Source organism: Lynx canadensis, chromosome A1, assembly GCF_007474595.2.
Source record: "Lynx canadensis isolate LIC74 chromosome A1, mLynCan4.pri.v2, whole genome shotgun sequence".
In the NCBI taxonomy this organism is placed as follows: domain Eukaryota; kingdom Metazoa; phylum Chordata; class Mammalia; order Carnivora; family Felidae; genus Lynx; species Lynx canadensis.
In genome coordinates, this window is record NC_044303.2 from 115,733,627 (window position 1) to 115,749,648 (window position 16,022).

Genomic DNA, 16,022 nt, shown 5'->3' on the forward strand with positions numbered 1-16,022 from the left:
CTACCTTTTTCGAAGAAAAATGTGTATTTATATGTAAAAAAAAAAAAAAAAAGACTGGAAGGCATAAACCAAATAGCAATCATTAAATGATTAGAGTATGGTTGACTTTTTTTTTTTTTTCTCCTCAGATTGATGGTGTACTGATTCCTGGGATTGAGGATTTCCCCACGAGGATCAGTGCTGCTGCTGCTGCTTCTTCTTCTTCTTCTTCTTCTTCTTCTTCAGTCCATTCATTTATTTTGAGAGAGAGGGAGAGAGAGTGTGCTCAAGTGAGGAGGGGAGCAGAAAGAGGAGAGAGAATATTCCAAGCAGGTTTTGTGTTGTCAGTGTGGAGCCAGACGTGGTGCTCAATCCCACAAAGAAGGAGATCATGACCTGAGCCAAAACCAAGAGCTGGACACTTAACCAACTGAGCCACCCAGGTGTTCCAAATATGGTTGATTTTTATTTCCTTTTTTTTGATTACCTGTATTTCTTGCAACCCATATATATCTATATCTATATCTATATCTATATCTAATCTATATCTAATCTATATCTATATAGAGATATAGAGATAGTTTTTCTAATACAAAAAACTTACCAGTTGAAGAAAAAAGTTTTAAATCTGAACAATGGGCATTTTTGTACCTCTTCCATCACAGTTCTTAGGAAGAAAAGATTTGGGTAGGGGGCACTTGGGTGACTCAGTCAGTTGAATGTCAAACTCTTGATTATGGTTCAGGTCATGATCCTAGGGTTGTGAGGCCGAGCTCTGAATCAGTTTCCTCACTGAAATGGGAGGTTGCTTAAGATTCCCTCTCTCTTTCTCTTTCTCTCTCTCTTTGGCCCTCTCCCCTGCTCATGCTCTCTAAAATAAAAATTAAAAAATAAAAAATAAAAAAAGATTTGGGACGGTAGAATATTCCTCTTCCCCCTCCAACCTCAAATACACCCACCTTGGATGACTGGATGCAGTTATCCCCTCCTTTGATTTGCTGGATCCACAGTGGCCTGTCCCATTGGTCCAACCTTTACTCAGTAGGTGAGGCAGTATAAATTTGGCCACTGACCTATTGGGTAACGATTCACAGGATCTTTCTCTTAGGAGCTCCAGTTTCTCCTTTCAAAATTCAGGTTAGAATCAATGATATCCAAGGTCACTTCCAGATAGAGGAAAGAACACAGTTTTAGAATCAGAAAACCTCGGGGTGGATGTGAGAATGTGGGCATCAGTCCCCAGGAAAAAAATCCTTAATATTCTCTTGTGTGCCCCCCAGCCAGGTAGTACCTCCAAGCCTAGGCCTGGTCTTGTATCTCACTGGTCATGGCATAGGACTCAACACAAGAGTAGTTCCTCAGTGAATTAGCTTTTGGCTCTACCTCCTAAAAAGCAACTCCAGAATAGATTTTCTAGGCTTGCTCCTGATGGTGATCTGAACCACAAGGTTGGTTTTAACTACTGGAGCACACACTGCACGTTTTTTGGTTCTTTGTTTGTTTTTCCTGAGGTAACTGGTGCAGTGCTTGTCTGTAACAATTCACCAAGCAGAACAAGGTGTGGGTACCTCTCCTACAAGTGACACGTCTGTGGCTAATGGACATTCAAGTTGTCATCCTCTTGGGGGCCTGGTCATAAAGGCCATCTCACAGCTGCCCGAGTAATGCTCAAAGAAACACATTCCCAGCAGGTGCCCTGGATGTTACAAGGCTTCTAGAAAGCGCTCTGACAAGACCCTGCACTTCACGGAAATCACAGCTTTGCCTCTATAAAGCTGTGTGACCTTGGACAAGTCCCTTCCTCCTTCGAGAACATTGCAATGGGCCTAAGTACCTCCTCCCGGGTCAGTCTATGCTATGGCGCTGATCAAGTGACCTGGAAAACATTCGCTTTTAAACGTTTATGAATGTTCGATGCCACACATGAGGGTACCCGAGGCAAGGGACTCAAGGGTTGCGGCGCGCAAGGAGGTACCACCCGCTCCAAGAATCTCGCGAGATTTCCTCCCTGCGCTTCGCGACGTCATCCTCTCGGCGGCCGTGGCGGCGACGGAGACGGCGCGTAAGACACTCACAGGGGCGGCCCGTATCCCTCCGCCGCTGGCGCGGTCCGGCCCTCCTTCCCATAGCCCGCCAATCCCCGCGCCTCCCGACCTGCCCCTCGGCCTGGGCCCACCCCGCGCTCCGGCGGCCCCACCCCGGCGGCGCCGCCCGCCCGTCCGCCCGCGCGTCCGTCCGTCCACCTGCAGCAGGCAGTCCCTCTGGTTGTCCGATCGAGCGGCGCCGGCCGAGCCCGAGGCCAGGGCTCTTGCTCCCCGGCGGAGGGATCCGCGGCGGCTGAGGAGGCGGCGCTGAGATTAGGTGGAAGAGGCAGCTACGGCGGCGGCGGCGGTAGCGGCGGCGGCTCGGGCGGCAGCGCATAAAGGGGCCGCCGCCGGGTGATGCGGTGACCGCTGCGGCAGGCTCAGGAGCCGAGTGGGCCGCGGCCCTCAGTCCATCCTGCCGAACCCGCGCTCCCGAACTGCCCATCTTCTCCAGCCGAGCCGCGATCACCGAGGCGGCCTCGCGCCCCCTCGCCCCTTCCCCGTCCCTCCCCTGTCCCCGTCCCCGCCCCGGGGGCCACCGCCACCCGCCTCCCACGATGGCTCTGAAGAGAATCCACAAGGTAAGCGGCCGGAGGTCGGCTGAGGGTTCCGGCCGCTGGGCGGGCCAGCTGAGCAGGCTGCGGCCTGCACTTCCCGCCGTCGCCTCCGCCTGGCTCGCGGCCTCTTCGGACCCGGCTGCCGGCGATGGTCCTGCCGGGCGCCCTTCCCACCCTGTTCCCAGTGATGGCGCCGGTAGAGGCCCGGCTCGCGGTCCGAGCTTAGGCCGGAGGTGCGCTGGCCCGCTCTGCGTTCCTCCCTGGCCTCCTTTCTAGGCCCCGCGTGGAATGGAGTCCCAGGGCCTCTGCCCGGCTTGGGACTGCTGCGCTAGAGGGCCATTGTCCGGCCATGCCGGGAGGGGGAGCTGGGGCTGGGGCGTTGAGCTGCCCCTTTGACAGAGGTCGAAAGGGCTCCTCGCCCCATCACTGCCTGTGTTCTCCCACCTCCCGCCCACACCCGCCCACCTGCTATGGCTTCTTCCACCGACCCGCCTGAGCTTGGAGCCCATGTCCCAGGCAGACAGAGGAAGCCTTTTTGTCCGATCTACAAGTATTTCTTGAGTTCACTTACTTCTTGGTGGCCATACACTTCGGTCCACTCTACTTGTCCAGAAACTTAAGAGTAGGAAGTTCAGAAGGAGAAACAAAACAAAAACATGACTCTTGATGGAGGAGGGAAGTAGAGAAGCGTTTTGTTCTTTGAGGTTGCCAAATGTAAGAAACTACACTTCAGTTTTACAGGAATGGATCTAAGAGAAAAGCTGTTAAATTTGCAAGGGTAGAGCTAGAAACTTGCACGTTGAAAACCACTGGAGAAATTAAAGTTTCCTTGTACAGTGTCTTCATAAAATGGATTTTAACGCTTAAATTAGGTAATATGTTCAAGGAGACTCTCTTAATTTGGAAGGAATTTTGCTAGATTTTTCCATTTGAAAGGATGTCTTTGCCCTTTACGATGAAAGGTTATTTAGTTACTGGTATGGAGGTATTCCTTACACAGTTTCTAGAGTATGGGCTTGGCTTAAAATTTAGGGTCCCTCCAATATTGTAACCTCCTGGTGCCCCTATCATGTTGTTTTTTTTTCTTAGAAGTGGTGAGGTACGATTGTACTTCTGATTTTTGTTGGTGTTTCACTTGGTTACTTGAAGAGGCTCTATTAAACCGCTAGCCACTTACAAGTAGATTGGTTATCCATCGGAGGAATGGGATGGAGATGCAAGGGAAAGAGAAGCAATATTCACCTTACCCTAAACTCAGTGAAAATGCAGGCTGTTGGACAATTAAAATACCTGTTTGCACTTGGTCTTCATTTCATTCATGTCAAAAACCTTTAATGTGAAATTAATCCCAATGCTTACTGTAAATTAGGTTAGAGCCTTACCAACTTGTTTGGATTTACTTGACTTCTAACACATGAAAAAAGGGCAGACTTTAGACAGAGTAAACCTTGTATTGAAATGAAGCCGCTTATGTGTTAAAAAGAGCTTGAAACTTAAGGGGAAATTTCTTAAAGAACTTTTTAAGGGGCTGAAGCACGCGGAGGGATGGTCATCCACATAAAAATATGTATGTATTTTTAAGGCATTTAGGAGTTGCTGAGTTCTTCTACAGTCTAATCGGGAAGTACCAATTTGAGATTGTAACTGTATAAAATTTTTTTAATTCCCCCCCCCTCCCAGCCCCAGCCCCAGCCCCGTGCTGTTATTTTAAAACCTGAAGAGAAGTATGTGTGATAACTTACAGATGAAGAAATATATCCTTTAGTGTCTATGTTAATTGATGTGCGTTACATTTTTCAGGAAAAAAAAAGTAACATTCAAAACATGTATTTTAATCTTTTAATATACTTGCCCCAGTAATGTGGTTTTTTTTTTTTTTTTGAGTTACTACGTATTCTTTAGATTTTCTTTAAAATATCTTCTTATAAAAATTTTAAGGGGCGCCTGGGTGGCGCAGTCGGTTAAGCGTCCGACTTCAGCCAGGTCACGATCTCGCGGTCCGGGAGTTCGAGCCCCGCGTCAGGCTCTGGGCTGATGGCTCAGAGCCTGGAGCCTGTTTCCGATTCTGTGTCTCCCTCTCTCTCTGCCCCTCCCCCGTTCATGCTCTGTCTCTCTCTGTCCGAAAAATAAATAAACGTTGAAAAAAAAAAATTAAAAAATAAATAAATAAATAAATAAAAAATTTTAATAAGGAAAATTAAGCTTAGGCAATGATACTTTGAATTTTTAAAACTCACAGTTAGCCTTTTACCCTCCTGGTTTATAACCTAGAGCCCTTTCCAGAGTATGCTTAACTTCTGAGACTGACGGGGATTTGAAATACAAAATTTGTTTTTGGTATACTAGTCAATAAAATTGTGAAAACAAATGGAAGTTTTCTTTTTCAGTTTTTTTTTGTAATACCAATTTTTTAAAGTTTATTTATTTTGAGAGAGAGAGAGAGCACGCGTGCATGCAGAGGGGCAAAGAGAGGGAATCCCAGGCAGGCTCCTCGCTGACAGCCCCAATACGGGGCTCGAATTCTCAAACTGTGACATCATGACCTGAGCCGAAGTCAACCACTTAACTGACTGAGCCACCCAGGTGCGCCTGTGTAATGTCAGTTTTAAGTTGAGTCCATACTTAACCTAGGTATGGATAAGACCAGTTTTCATATCTTCTTCTTGACCCTAGTAATGTATCTACAGTGGAATACAGAAAAAACTTAGTTGGCTTATGTAATTAATCTTGGTCTTAAACCTTCCCAGTTATCATTTTCTTAAAAAAAAAAAAAGTTCTATGTTAATACTCTGTTGACTTTAGATATCATGAACTTCATCTAGGTTCTAATAAAATTTTGCTGAAAGCAAATACATTTGACATGTAGCATCTTTAGGAGTTCAATATCTTCTTTCTTTGACAGAAGGAAATAGTGTTCTGTGAGATTGACAGTTCTTTAAATGCCGTGTGTTTATGGCAAAAGCTTTTGATAGACTTCATAGACTTTATTTTGATACACACTTTAAGGTCTCTTGACCTATGCTTTAATAGAGTATACCAAAAAGGGTCATCATCAACATCCAGTAGTCTTTGCAAGGATCGGGACCCTCTGGGCTTGTTGTATCCACACCAAATGGTCCTAGCCTACTGTGTTTTCAGGTTTGCTGCTGACTTTATAGGTGTTTAGCTTTGATTTTGATGCTTTGAGTGTCTGCTTCTAGCAGCACCACCCCCAGCCCTTTTCCAGTTGGCTGCATCTCATCTGTTGTGGGCTGGGAAACCAGATCACGGAGCTTATTAAAATTATGTCTAAAATAAGATCCAGTAGGCTCTGAGTGACGAGGGCTTCATGTGTTCTGTGAACTGTGTGGTCTCTTTGGCTGCTCACAGACCTTTTTTACTTCCTGTTTTTCTTCTTTTGTTACACAGATGCAGGAGACTTTTGGGTGCTCTTAGAGTGCTATAATATTGAAATACAGGGCTAATTTCTTTATTCTGGGGAAGGATAAAAGACAATGTCTTGATTCTTTGAGGAGTTGAAGACAGACCAAAGTTAGGATACTATAAACTATTTTCTTAACAGTAATAGTGCCTTGTACATTTTACTGTTATCCTGATATTTATAGTTAACATTTGGTATACATGGCTTTAATGCCAGGATTATTACTTTATTTATTCTGTTCGTATGATAAAGATTTTTAGAGCTAGTTTCTTCTAAAACCTCTCAAGAGACATCACTCCTGGAAGTGGGGGGGAACCTCAGTAAAATAAAGATTTCAAACTCTGATAGTTCTAGGCCAACCAGGTAACCAAAGTGAGCAAAAAATTGAAGGGAACTAGAAATTACATATGCTATCAGAAGAGGGCAGCTGCTACCCTGCTCTCTCCAAATGTTGCTGTTACCAAGATCTGTGGGCCCACTGTTGCCAGGTCTTCCTCCCCCCCCACCCCCCTTTAAAAGGGAAGCCACAAATCTAGATTTTGGCAACCAATTCAAATTAAAAACAAAACATACTTCTGACAGGTTTGGTAGGCTCCAGTTTAATTTATGAATTAACATTAAAAGATTGAGGTTCAGTAAGCAGTCAGGAGTGTAAGGATTGAATCATTTAAACCATAGTTGCTATCTTTTTTAAAGTTTCAGAAGTTTATTGCTTTATGTAGATGGGCAAGATTAAGTAGGTTTTTGTGTGTGTGTGTGTGTGAACTGTTAATTAACTTCTTTGCTGAGGTTTTTATATGGTTATGTGTGAGGTCATAGGGAAAGCCAGTTTAGTACATGCATTGATTCCCACAGTAGAAGTTTGTTTGTATCTTACTCTTAACCTCATTCTGCTCTGTTTCATGTTGTGAATCATCTTTGTATAGACTACACACTTTGAAAATGTTTTGAGATTGGAAGATTACAAAAGGATTGATTCTTATCTTTGTAACACTGCAACAGTATTAAATTAAAAAATAATTTTTTTTTGGGGCGCCTGGGTGGCGCAGTCGGTTAAGCGTCCGACTTCAGCCAGGTCACGATCTCGCGGTCCGTGAGTTCGAGCCCCGCGTCGGGCTCTGGGCTGATGGCTCAGAGCCTGGAGCCTGTTTCCGATTCTGTGTCTCCCTCTCTCTCTGCCCCTCCCCTGTTCATGCTCTGTCTCTCTCTGTCCCAAAAATAAATAAAAAATGTTGAAAAAAAATTAAAAAAAAAAATTAAAAAATAATTTTAAAATACTGTATTTTAATCGTGATACCACAGTATTATCAGAGGTAAGGGTAAAGTGAATTCTTGTCAAAATGGCAAAACAAATTATCAAACTGTTCTGTGGAGTACTGGTAACCTTAATAAATGGTTCACTGAAGATAGCTGTTTGAATTAGATCTATCTTAGAAAGCAGATACACCTTCTTACTCCAGAAAATAAGTTTCTTGAAATCTGCAGAGATTCTTTCTTTAGTTTTAGTTTTTTTAGTTTTTCATTAGGAAATGATTCTTTCTTTACAAAGTTTCATTGGATTGAGAAATTTTCTTTGGCTCTTCCAGGTTGCTATTTAAATGTAATTTAAACAGCCATCCTTGAAGGATAACTTAATTTTGGTTGCTTTAGACACTCTCAGTGTGTATTACTGTACTGCTGACTGACAAAGAGGAAGTTTTGACAAAGTCCAATTCTAGATATTTTAGTCCAGAGAGAGGGCTGCTAAAATATCCTAGGCGGTTCCCAGGATAGGAATACCTGACTCATGCCTGATGCTGCCAGGAACCTCTGCAGCCTCATCCCAGAAATGCAGGAGCACACTTTTTTATTTCTGTAGAAATAAAGTTTTGGTGGTTAGGTTCCCAAGCTAACCTTCAAAATCATATTTAACTATGACATAGGAAAATAAAGTACCATTTGATCTGTCTCCAGAGTCAGGTGACGTTTCACGTAATAGAATCATAAAATGTTAGAACTGCAGCACATCTCAGAGCTACTCTCTGAAAAGGCCGTGTGACTTCTAGAGCTGAATCAAGAACCTGGGTTTCTTGGGTATGTCCAGTGTCTTTTCTGGCAGACTATGTACCCTTATGGATCTGTTAGGTGTGTAAATCCAAAGGATGCAGTCTTTTTCTTTTGTTCAAACAGTTGGGTATTCAAACTGTGCCTTGGAACCAGATCTTTGCCTTAGCATCTCTTTTTATTATTGAAGAGATGTGTATGAACTCCCTTAAAACTACACAAAGTTCGGATATTCTGTTCTCCATATACCTTTCAACCTTTCATCAGAGTTAAATGGGTTTTCATTCTCTAAAAGATTAAGAATCACTGTCTCATGTCCTTCAACACTGTTTTAATGTTAGTTGGTGACCCAATTACCTATTCTACAGAGAAAATAGAAATATGTGAATTCTTTCAGATTTCCTTTGAGGCTTTTGAAAACAAAAACAAAACCCTGTAGCTACCATCTTTAGAGTACTCATGCAGTTTCATAATTACTGAATCTTCTGAACACCCCTGTGAGAATTCTGTTCTCCCCAGGTTAGATGGGAAAATAGACACTTGGAAAAGTAAACAAACTTGTCTATGATTCTGTGGTTATGGTAAGAAAAGCCAGGATTCAGATTCATGTAATCTTGACTTTAGCCAGCCATTGCTCCAAATTGACCTTGGTCATCCCTCTTCTTCCTTCTTGTGTCTGGAGAAGCTATACTTTTCCCTTTGACAATCTAACTTTTGCTTTCGTATTCTTTCTGCCAGGTCCTTGCTCTCTAGTAATTTACTCTCCTAGTTTTCTCTCCTCTCCTCTCCTCTCCTCTCCTCTCCTCTCCTCTCCTCTCCTCTCCTCTCCTCTCCTCTCCCCTCCCCTCCCCTCCCCTCCCCTCCCCTCCCCTCCCCTCTCCTCTCCTCGAGTCCCCTCAGCATTCAAGCTTCCTAAACAAAAATAAACGACAACAAAAAACTTTTTAACTCCCCTCCCCCACTACAGTTAATTCTTTCCTCTTCTTTTTCCCTCTCATCTCTGGCATTTCAGTGCCAAAATTCTTAAAAGAATAGTCTATTCACTATTCTGAGATTGCTTAGTAAGGTCACTGGTCATTACTTAATTGCCAAATTCAGTGGACACCCTCCTCAGTTTTTATTTAATTTTTATAACAGTTAACGTTGTTGTCACTCATTTTCCTTAGCTTCTGATAAACTGCTGTCTCTTCCTTCCTCATATCTAGTGTCTCCCAACTTTATTGGAATGCTTTTCAAACTAATATTGTTGATGGATACAAATAAGAGTTCATGAAACATTGCACACTTGGGTTAAGATTGACCTCACAAATGGTCCCGGGTAAATCAATTAAAATACATATATCACAGTTAGGTAAATTATTTAAAAACAAAATATATTAAGAGGAAACATTATTCATTGTTTCTTATAAAGTTACAAACTATAAACTTTTTTTTTTTTTTTTTAAGTTTACTCATTTTGTGAGAGAAAGAGAGCAGGGGCAGAAAGAAGGAGAGGGAGAATCCCAAGCAGGTTCCTTGCTGCCAGTGCAGAACCTGATGCTGGGCTTGGTCTCAAGAACCATGAGATCATGACCTGAGCGGAAACCAAGACTTAGATGCTTAACCGGCTGAGCTACCCAGGCACCCTAAAATGGTATTTTTCTTACCTAATAAAAGAGATCGTCATCAAGGGCTGCATTAAATGTGTTCTGTATCTTGTTTTCATTATAGTACAATACAAAAATTTGTTTCTAACGGGTACACTCTAGCAAAAGAATGCAAAGTGTGTATTTGGCATCATTCTTGCAGTTAGGCAACTATCAACATTGTTAATTGTCTCATGAGTAGAAATAGACAGGTTGTCTAATTAAAAAACAAAAAGAAATTTATGCTTTGCTCACGTTTATTTCAAAATAATTTGACTTCTGGGGCTTAAGGATCAAAGGATTTTGTTTTTTATTTAAAACTTCCATATTGTAGTTGTAACTCTATGGGGAATGGGTTAGTATTGTAGAAATACTTAATAAACAGTATGCTTTGATTAAATCTCAAATATATATTGAATTACGGCAAGAAATTAGATAGTGGTAGATAGTGGAGTCAGATAGACTATAATATCCTTGAGTAAGTGCTGTTTGTGTATCACAACACAGATGGACATCATTTGTTTTGTGTTCTCGTTTCTTCAGGCAAATTATGGCTTTAAACCTGCAGAAATATGTAATATTCTTAAAAACATGTATTAAAAGTAGATAAAATTTAGGGCAAAAAATATCGTCACCTTTATGTTTCATTCCTAGAATACAGACTAGTGTTTTGTGAGAAATACTACTGTAATTGAAATAGTTCTAATTGATCCTTTTCAGAAACATTTTCCTTTAGTCTTTGTGTGTTTCCTTATACAGTGAATGTCTTCTCACCCCACCCCCTCCTCCTGAATTCTTTATTTATCCTTGGAGACCCAATAGAAATGGCTTTTCTGTGTGCCTGTGTGCCCCAGGCATGCAGGCAGTAGGGTTCCACTATAGAACTATTTCTTAGTATGTAGACATGATTGATTGTTCTTCCCCTCTGGACTGAGCTTTCCTGGGCAAAGTCCTTGTCTTACTCATTATATTTCCAGTGTCTGATGCATAGTAGGCCTTCAGTTTTTGTCAACAATATTGAGCGAATAATGACAGCAAGTGATATGGTGAAAAAAGTAGTGGGATTTTGGAATAATATATCTGTTGAATCCTGTGCTAGCTCTGTGGCCTTAGGCAAGGTTACTTCGCTGATTTTTTTTAGCCTCAGCTTCCTTGTTTATAGAATGAGGGTAGTGTCACTTACCCTGCAGACCTGTGGAGGGTGAGTAGAAAGGAAAAACAGACTACATAAAAGGTAGGCTTTAATATAATCATTGTGACTTAACTGCTACAGTTAGAAAGTTGCAAATACAATACCTAGAACATTTTATTCTTTAACCATTTAAGAATAAGTTGTTAACATGATGTCTCATCACCCCCAATACTTTAATGTGTATTTCTTATAAACAAGGACATTCATTCTGCCACATAATCCTAATACAGCCTTCAAAATTAGGAAATTTCCATTGAGATCTTACTGCCATGTAATCCTCAGACCCCATTCAGGTTTTGCCAGTTGTTCCAATAATGTGTTTAGAAAAAGGATCCAGTCCAGAGTTACTCGTTGCATTTTATTATCTGTGTATACTCTTGTTTAATTCCTTAGTCTCTTCTTGGCTTCGTGACCTTGACACTTTTAAAACATTAGAGACCGGTTATTTTGCAGAGTGTTCCTCAGTTTGGGTTTATTCTCGTACGATCAGATTTAGGTCATGGATGGAGTGCCTTCCTAGCTCAGTTGGTAGAGCATGTGGCTCTTGATCCCAGGGTTGTGAGTTCAAGCCCCACATTTGGCATTGAGCCTGTTTAAAACACACACACACACACACACACACACACACACACACACCAACTTTTAGATTAGGTTGTGGATACGTGGTATCAGAAGCAATGCTGTGTTACTGTCTTTGTACCCTATCAAATGGTATGTGATTTTGGTGGGATTCTTTTCATTGCATCCTATCAGGTGGTATGCAATTTCAAATTGACCCATTACTGAGAATTTTCACTTCTCTTGCTTGATTAAGGTAATGTCTACCACGGTTCCTTACTATACAGCCAATTCTTTTTCCCTTTATGATTAAGTATTTTATTAGGAGACAGTTTGAGAATATGTACTTATCTTATTTGTGTTATTTATTTGTTGTCACAGAAGAAAGTACCCCAAGTCTTAGCTACTTAAACATTTATTATCCCATAGTTTCTGAAGATCAGAAATCTGAGAATGGCTTATAGCAAGGTGATTCTGGCTCAGGGTCTTTTTTGAGGTTGCTGCCAAGCTATTGCCTGGAGCTGCAGTTCCCTGAAGACTGGAGAATCCTCTTCTAAGCTCATTCCCATGGTTGTTGACAGAACTCAGTTCCTTGTGGGTTATTGGACTAAAGGATTAATTTCCTCCCTGCTTAAATCTCTCCATAGGGCTGAGTATGCTTAAGACATGGCTTCCCTCAGAGTGCCCCCAGAGAGAGCTAGAGCGAGCAGCTACAGTATCTTTTATAACCAAATCTCCCAAGCGACATGGACATGCTATCACTTTGCGATATTCTGTTGGTTTCATAGACCACACCTGGTATAGTGTAGGGGAGAGAACTAAAGGGTTTAAATACTAGGAGTCAAGGATCATTGGGAGCTGTTTTGGACCCTGGGTACCACACTGTCATGCAAAAGTATTAACTTACTTATTTTTAAACTTATATTTGGACTCATGATTTCAAACTATTTTATTCAGGTAGATTATAGTAATTTATTATAATTTATTTTAATTCTCAGTTGTTTTTCCCTCATCATTCTTTGAGCATTTAGTTTGTTTTGGCAGCATAATATATCTCTGGCTTTTTTTTTTTTTTTTTTTTTTTTTTTTACCCTTCTCTAGCTGTGTAATCATCTATTTTTCCAAGGCTTCCTAGTTCTGTTTACTGGAAAATGGTATTTAGAAATCAATATTTGGATGCTAGGTATGCTCATTGCTCTTGAAATCTCACTGCTTCCGAGCTTTCTCAGTATAATCAGTGGATGTAGCTAGGGAATATGTATATGTATATACAGACACACGGACACACGCAGTACACACATTTCCATGTATATTTAGTTTTCTCTGTATATATTAAAAAAAAACATGAGTTCACATTGGTACCTCTAATTCCAGTTGAATGCCATAGGGTTCACCCTATACTTCTTCTTTCCAGTATAACCATTTCTTTTCTGACAGTGAGAAACCTGTTACTCTTAATAAATGTACTCATTTCATCAATTTTCCAGTATAATCAACCTCCCAACGCTGGGTGCACCTGCATAGATACCATTCTTGCTTTCCCTCCCCAGGAGTTGCCCTTAATTTTCCTGACTTGGACATCTTGCACTGGGTCATGTACATCCCCTTATAGATTTTCTCAGAATTTTTAAAAAACAAAGTAAAATAAAGGACTTTTTATTTGACATACATATTTAGATAAAAACTGTTTAAAGTAATAGTGCTAGTCATATAGAACATTACTTAAAGCAGATGCAGGAAGTTCACCCCAGTAATTGTAACCACATAGCACTTTTTCCAGTTATGGAATATGGCTCGTTCTTTTCTTTTACCTCTCTCCCTTCCTTTCTCTTCAGTTTTAAACCTTTATTTGATAATCAGCACTTAGTTCTCATCCACATTAACTGTCTATAAGTTTTTGAAAATGGTGATAGGTACTTAGGTAACCAGTGTATAGAGCTTGTTTGGTGAATCTTCATCCTCCTTTTTCTGGACAACTGCACATGTAAGGTATGGAACATTCCTTATTCCTTTGGCCAGACAGCTTCATTCAGCCAGGTGTCAGTGCACACATCTGGAGTTTCCATTGCCTTTGTGGCAAATTTCTGGAAGTCTTTTGAGTGCCAAGGGGCACACTTCTTGAAACTTACTGCATGGATGCACTTTTGAATGTTAATGTATATTCTCTGGTCACTACCTCATTGGTGGGAGAACAGCCCTTCTTCTTAACACCCTTCTTTGTGGTAGCCATTGTGCCAGGTCCTGTTTGGAAAGGGAAGAGCCCGACGTATTATGGAGAATATGGCCTTTTCTACAGCCATTCTTGGAGTAAACGAAGACCATGGTTTTAAGTTAGTGTTATATTCTGAGATAATTTTGATTAGTAACCTTATAAGCTAGTCTCCATTCTTAGAAATAGTTGGAAACAACTGTAATTAAAGTTCTGAAACTTATCTTTTATTATGAAATAGTTTATGAATACAAAAGGATTTAGACACTGATATGACCAACACCCATGTACTTACATGCAATTTAACATTCAGAACTACCTAATTTAGCTCTAGTGTTAAAGTTTTGTTAGCAATAGCTTGTCTTTTTTTTTAGTTGTTTTTTTTTTTTTCTTATTAAGTAAACTCTCTGCCCAAGTTGGGGCTTAAACTCATGACTCCCAAGATCAAGAGTAGCACACTCCATTGACTGAGCCAGCCAGGCACCTCAATAGCTTCTCTTTTTAAAGTTTGGCATCTTTGCGTATTTAGAAATATTCATGTTGTCATAAAGGTGTGTTGTTGTAGGTGATGGGAATTGCTTGTGGAGCCCCCCCCCACTTGACTTAATTGCATTAAAGCAATACTATATCCTCACTGAGTTTAGTAGTAGACCAGATTATTTGTATCTTTAAGCATTGCGCTTCACTTTTGTTGACTAGAAATAGTAAAATCCACTTTGAAATTATTGAACATACCGGCACTATGTCATACATAATTTGTGAGCTGTTTTTAAAATCTGTGAATTACCATGATATTTAGTATATCTTTTATGAGATTGATTTGAAAGCATTTCCCAAGTGTTTAAAACACTGACTAAATTGCTTTAAAACAAGAATTTGAAAAAATTGTTTAATGTTTATTTATCTTTGAGAGAGAGAGAGAGAGAAAATATGTGCGTGCACATGAGCTGGGTAGGGGCAGAGAGAGGGAGACACAGAACTTGAAGCAGGCTCCAGGCTCTGAACTGTCAGCACAGAGCCCGATGTAGGGCTCAAACTCATGAACTGTGAGATCATGACCTGGGGTGAAGTCAAATGCTTAACTGACTGAGCCATCCAAGTGCCCCTGAAATTTGAATTCTTTTTGAAAAGAGAAATATTAAAAAAAAATGAGAAATATTTATACCCTTTATTTTCATTACTGTGGGACAAATCTTGAATGAAGAAAGTCTGTTTACCTTACAGTGCAATCCCAAAACTTGCTTATGCAGTTATTTTTTTTTCCAGTATATTCTTTCTGTAACTTGATGTGGAAATTCAATTGAATGAGGTCACATGCAACATAATACAAGGTTAAAAAATTGTTCAGACTTCAAGGAACAACCCGAAGCTAACAGTGTTTATTGGCATTTGGAGAGGAGCTATTTGTTTCTTAGCCGGGATAGTAAACTTGACTTGATCTGTAATTTTAGAGCCTGAAGTAGGGCCACTACTGTGGCACTCTTTTTACTTATGTGGTAGTATATTCATTGTTTTTTAGCTTCCAGGATTGCTGTTAAGTCCAAAACTGTTCTGATTTTTTGATCCTGTATATGTGACCAGTTTTCTTTCTGGAAGCTTACAGGTTTTCTTTTTTTTTTTTTTTTTTTTAACGTTTTTTATTTATTTTTGAGACAGGGAGAGACAGAGCATGAACAGGGTAGGGTCAGAGAGAGGGAGACACAGAATCTGAAACAGGCTCCAGGCTCTGAGCTGTCAGCACAGAGCCCGACGTAGGGCTCAAACTCACGGACTGCGAGATCATGACCTGAGCCGAAGTCGGCCGCTTAACCGACTGAGCCACCCAGGCACCCCCAGGTTTTCTTTGTCTCACATGTGATATTTCATGACAAGTGGTGTTGTAGGTCAATTTTCATTTATTTTGCTCAACATTCAGTTGGTCTTTTTGAGCCAGAAACTCACGTCCTGTTTGTTTTGTTTTGTTTTCTTTTCCAAATTATATTTAAGCTCTAGTTAACATACAGTGCAGTATTAGTTTCAGAATTCAGTGGTTCATCACTTACATACAAACCCAGTGCTCATCCTAACAAACGCCCTCCCTCTCCCTTTTTTTTTAATGTTTATTTTTGAGAGAGGAAGTGTGGGGGAGGAGGGGCAGAGAGAGGGAGGGAGACAGAGGCTCTGAAGCGGGCTCTGCCCTGACAGCAGAGAGCCCCATGGTGGGCTGACACTCACGAACTGGGAGATCATGGCCTGAGCCAAAGTCAAACCCTTAACCCTCTGAAACACCAAGGTGCCCCAACAAGTGCCTTCCTTAATATCCATCCCCCATTCGTCTCCCTTCATGAGCCCTCAGTTTGTTCTCTGTTCTCAAG

At 41.1% G+C, this 16,022-nt stretch overlaps 1 protein-coding gene, 1 long non-coding RNA gene and 1 pseudogene across 2 annotated transcripts in view; 2 read left to right on the plus strand and 1 right to left on the minus strand.

Moving 5' to 3' along the window:
- LOC115516634 overlaps nt 1–237 on the plus strand; it is a 31,763-nt gene extending 31,526 nt beyond the window's left edge. Inside the window, exon 4 of the long non-coding RNA XR_003969610.1 lies at nt 129–237. This is a non-coding gene — a long non-coding RNA (uncharacterized LOC115516634). The remainder of the gene's footprint in view (nt 1–128) is intronic.
- A 1,978-nt stretch (nt 238–2,215) lies between these two features.
- Nucleotides 2,216–16,022, plus strand: part of UBE2D2 (ubiquitin conjugating enzyme E2 D2) — a 56,274-nt gene continuing 42,467 nt past the window's right edge. Inside the window, exon 1 of the mRNA XM_030319415.1 lies at nt 2,216–2,644. Coding sequence (XP_030175275.1) covers nt 2,621–2,644 — 24 coding nt within the window. The 5' untranslated portion in view covers nt 2,216–2,620. The remainder of the gene's footprint in view (nt 2,645–16,022) is intronic.
- Nucleotides 13,323–13,689, minus strand: LOC115516621 (annotated as a pseudogene).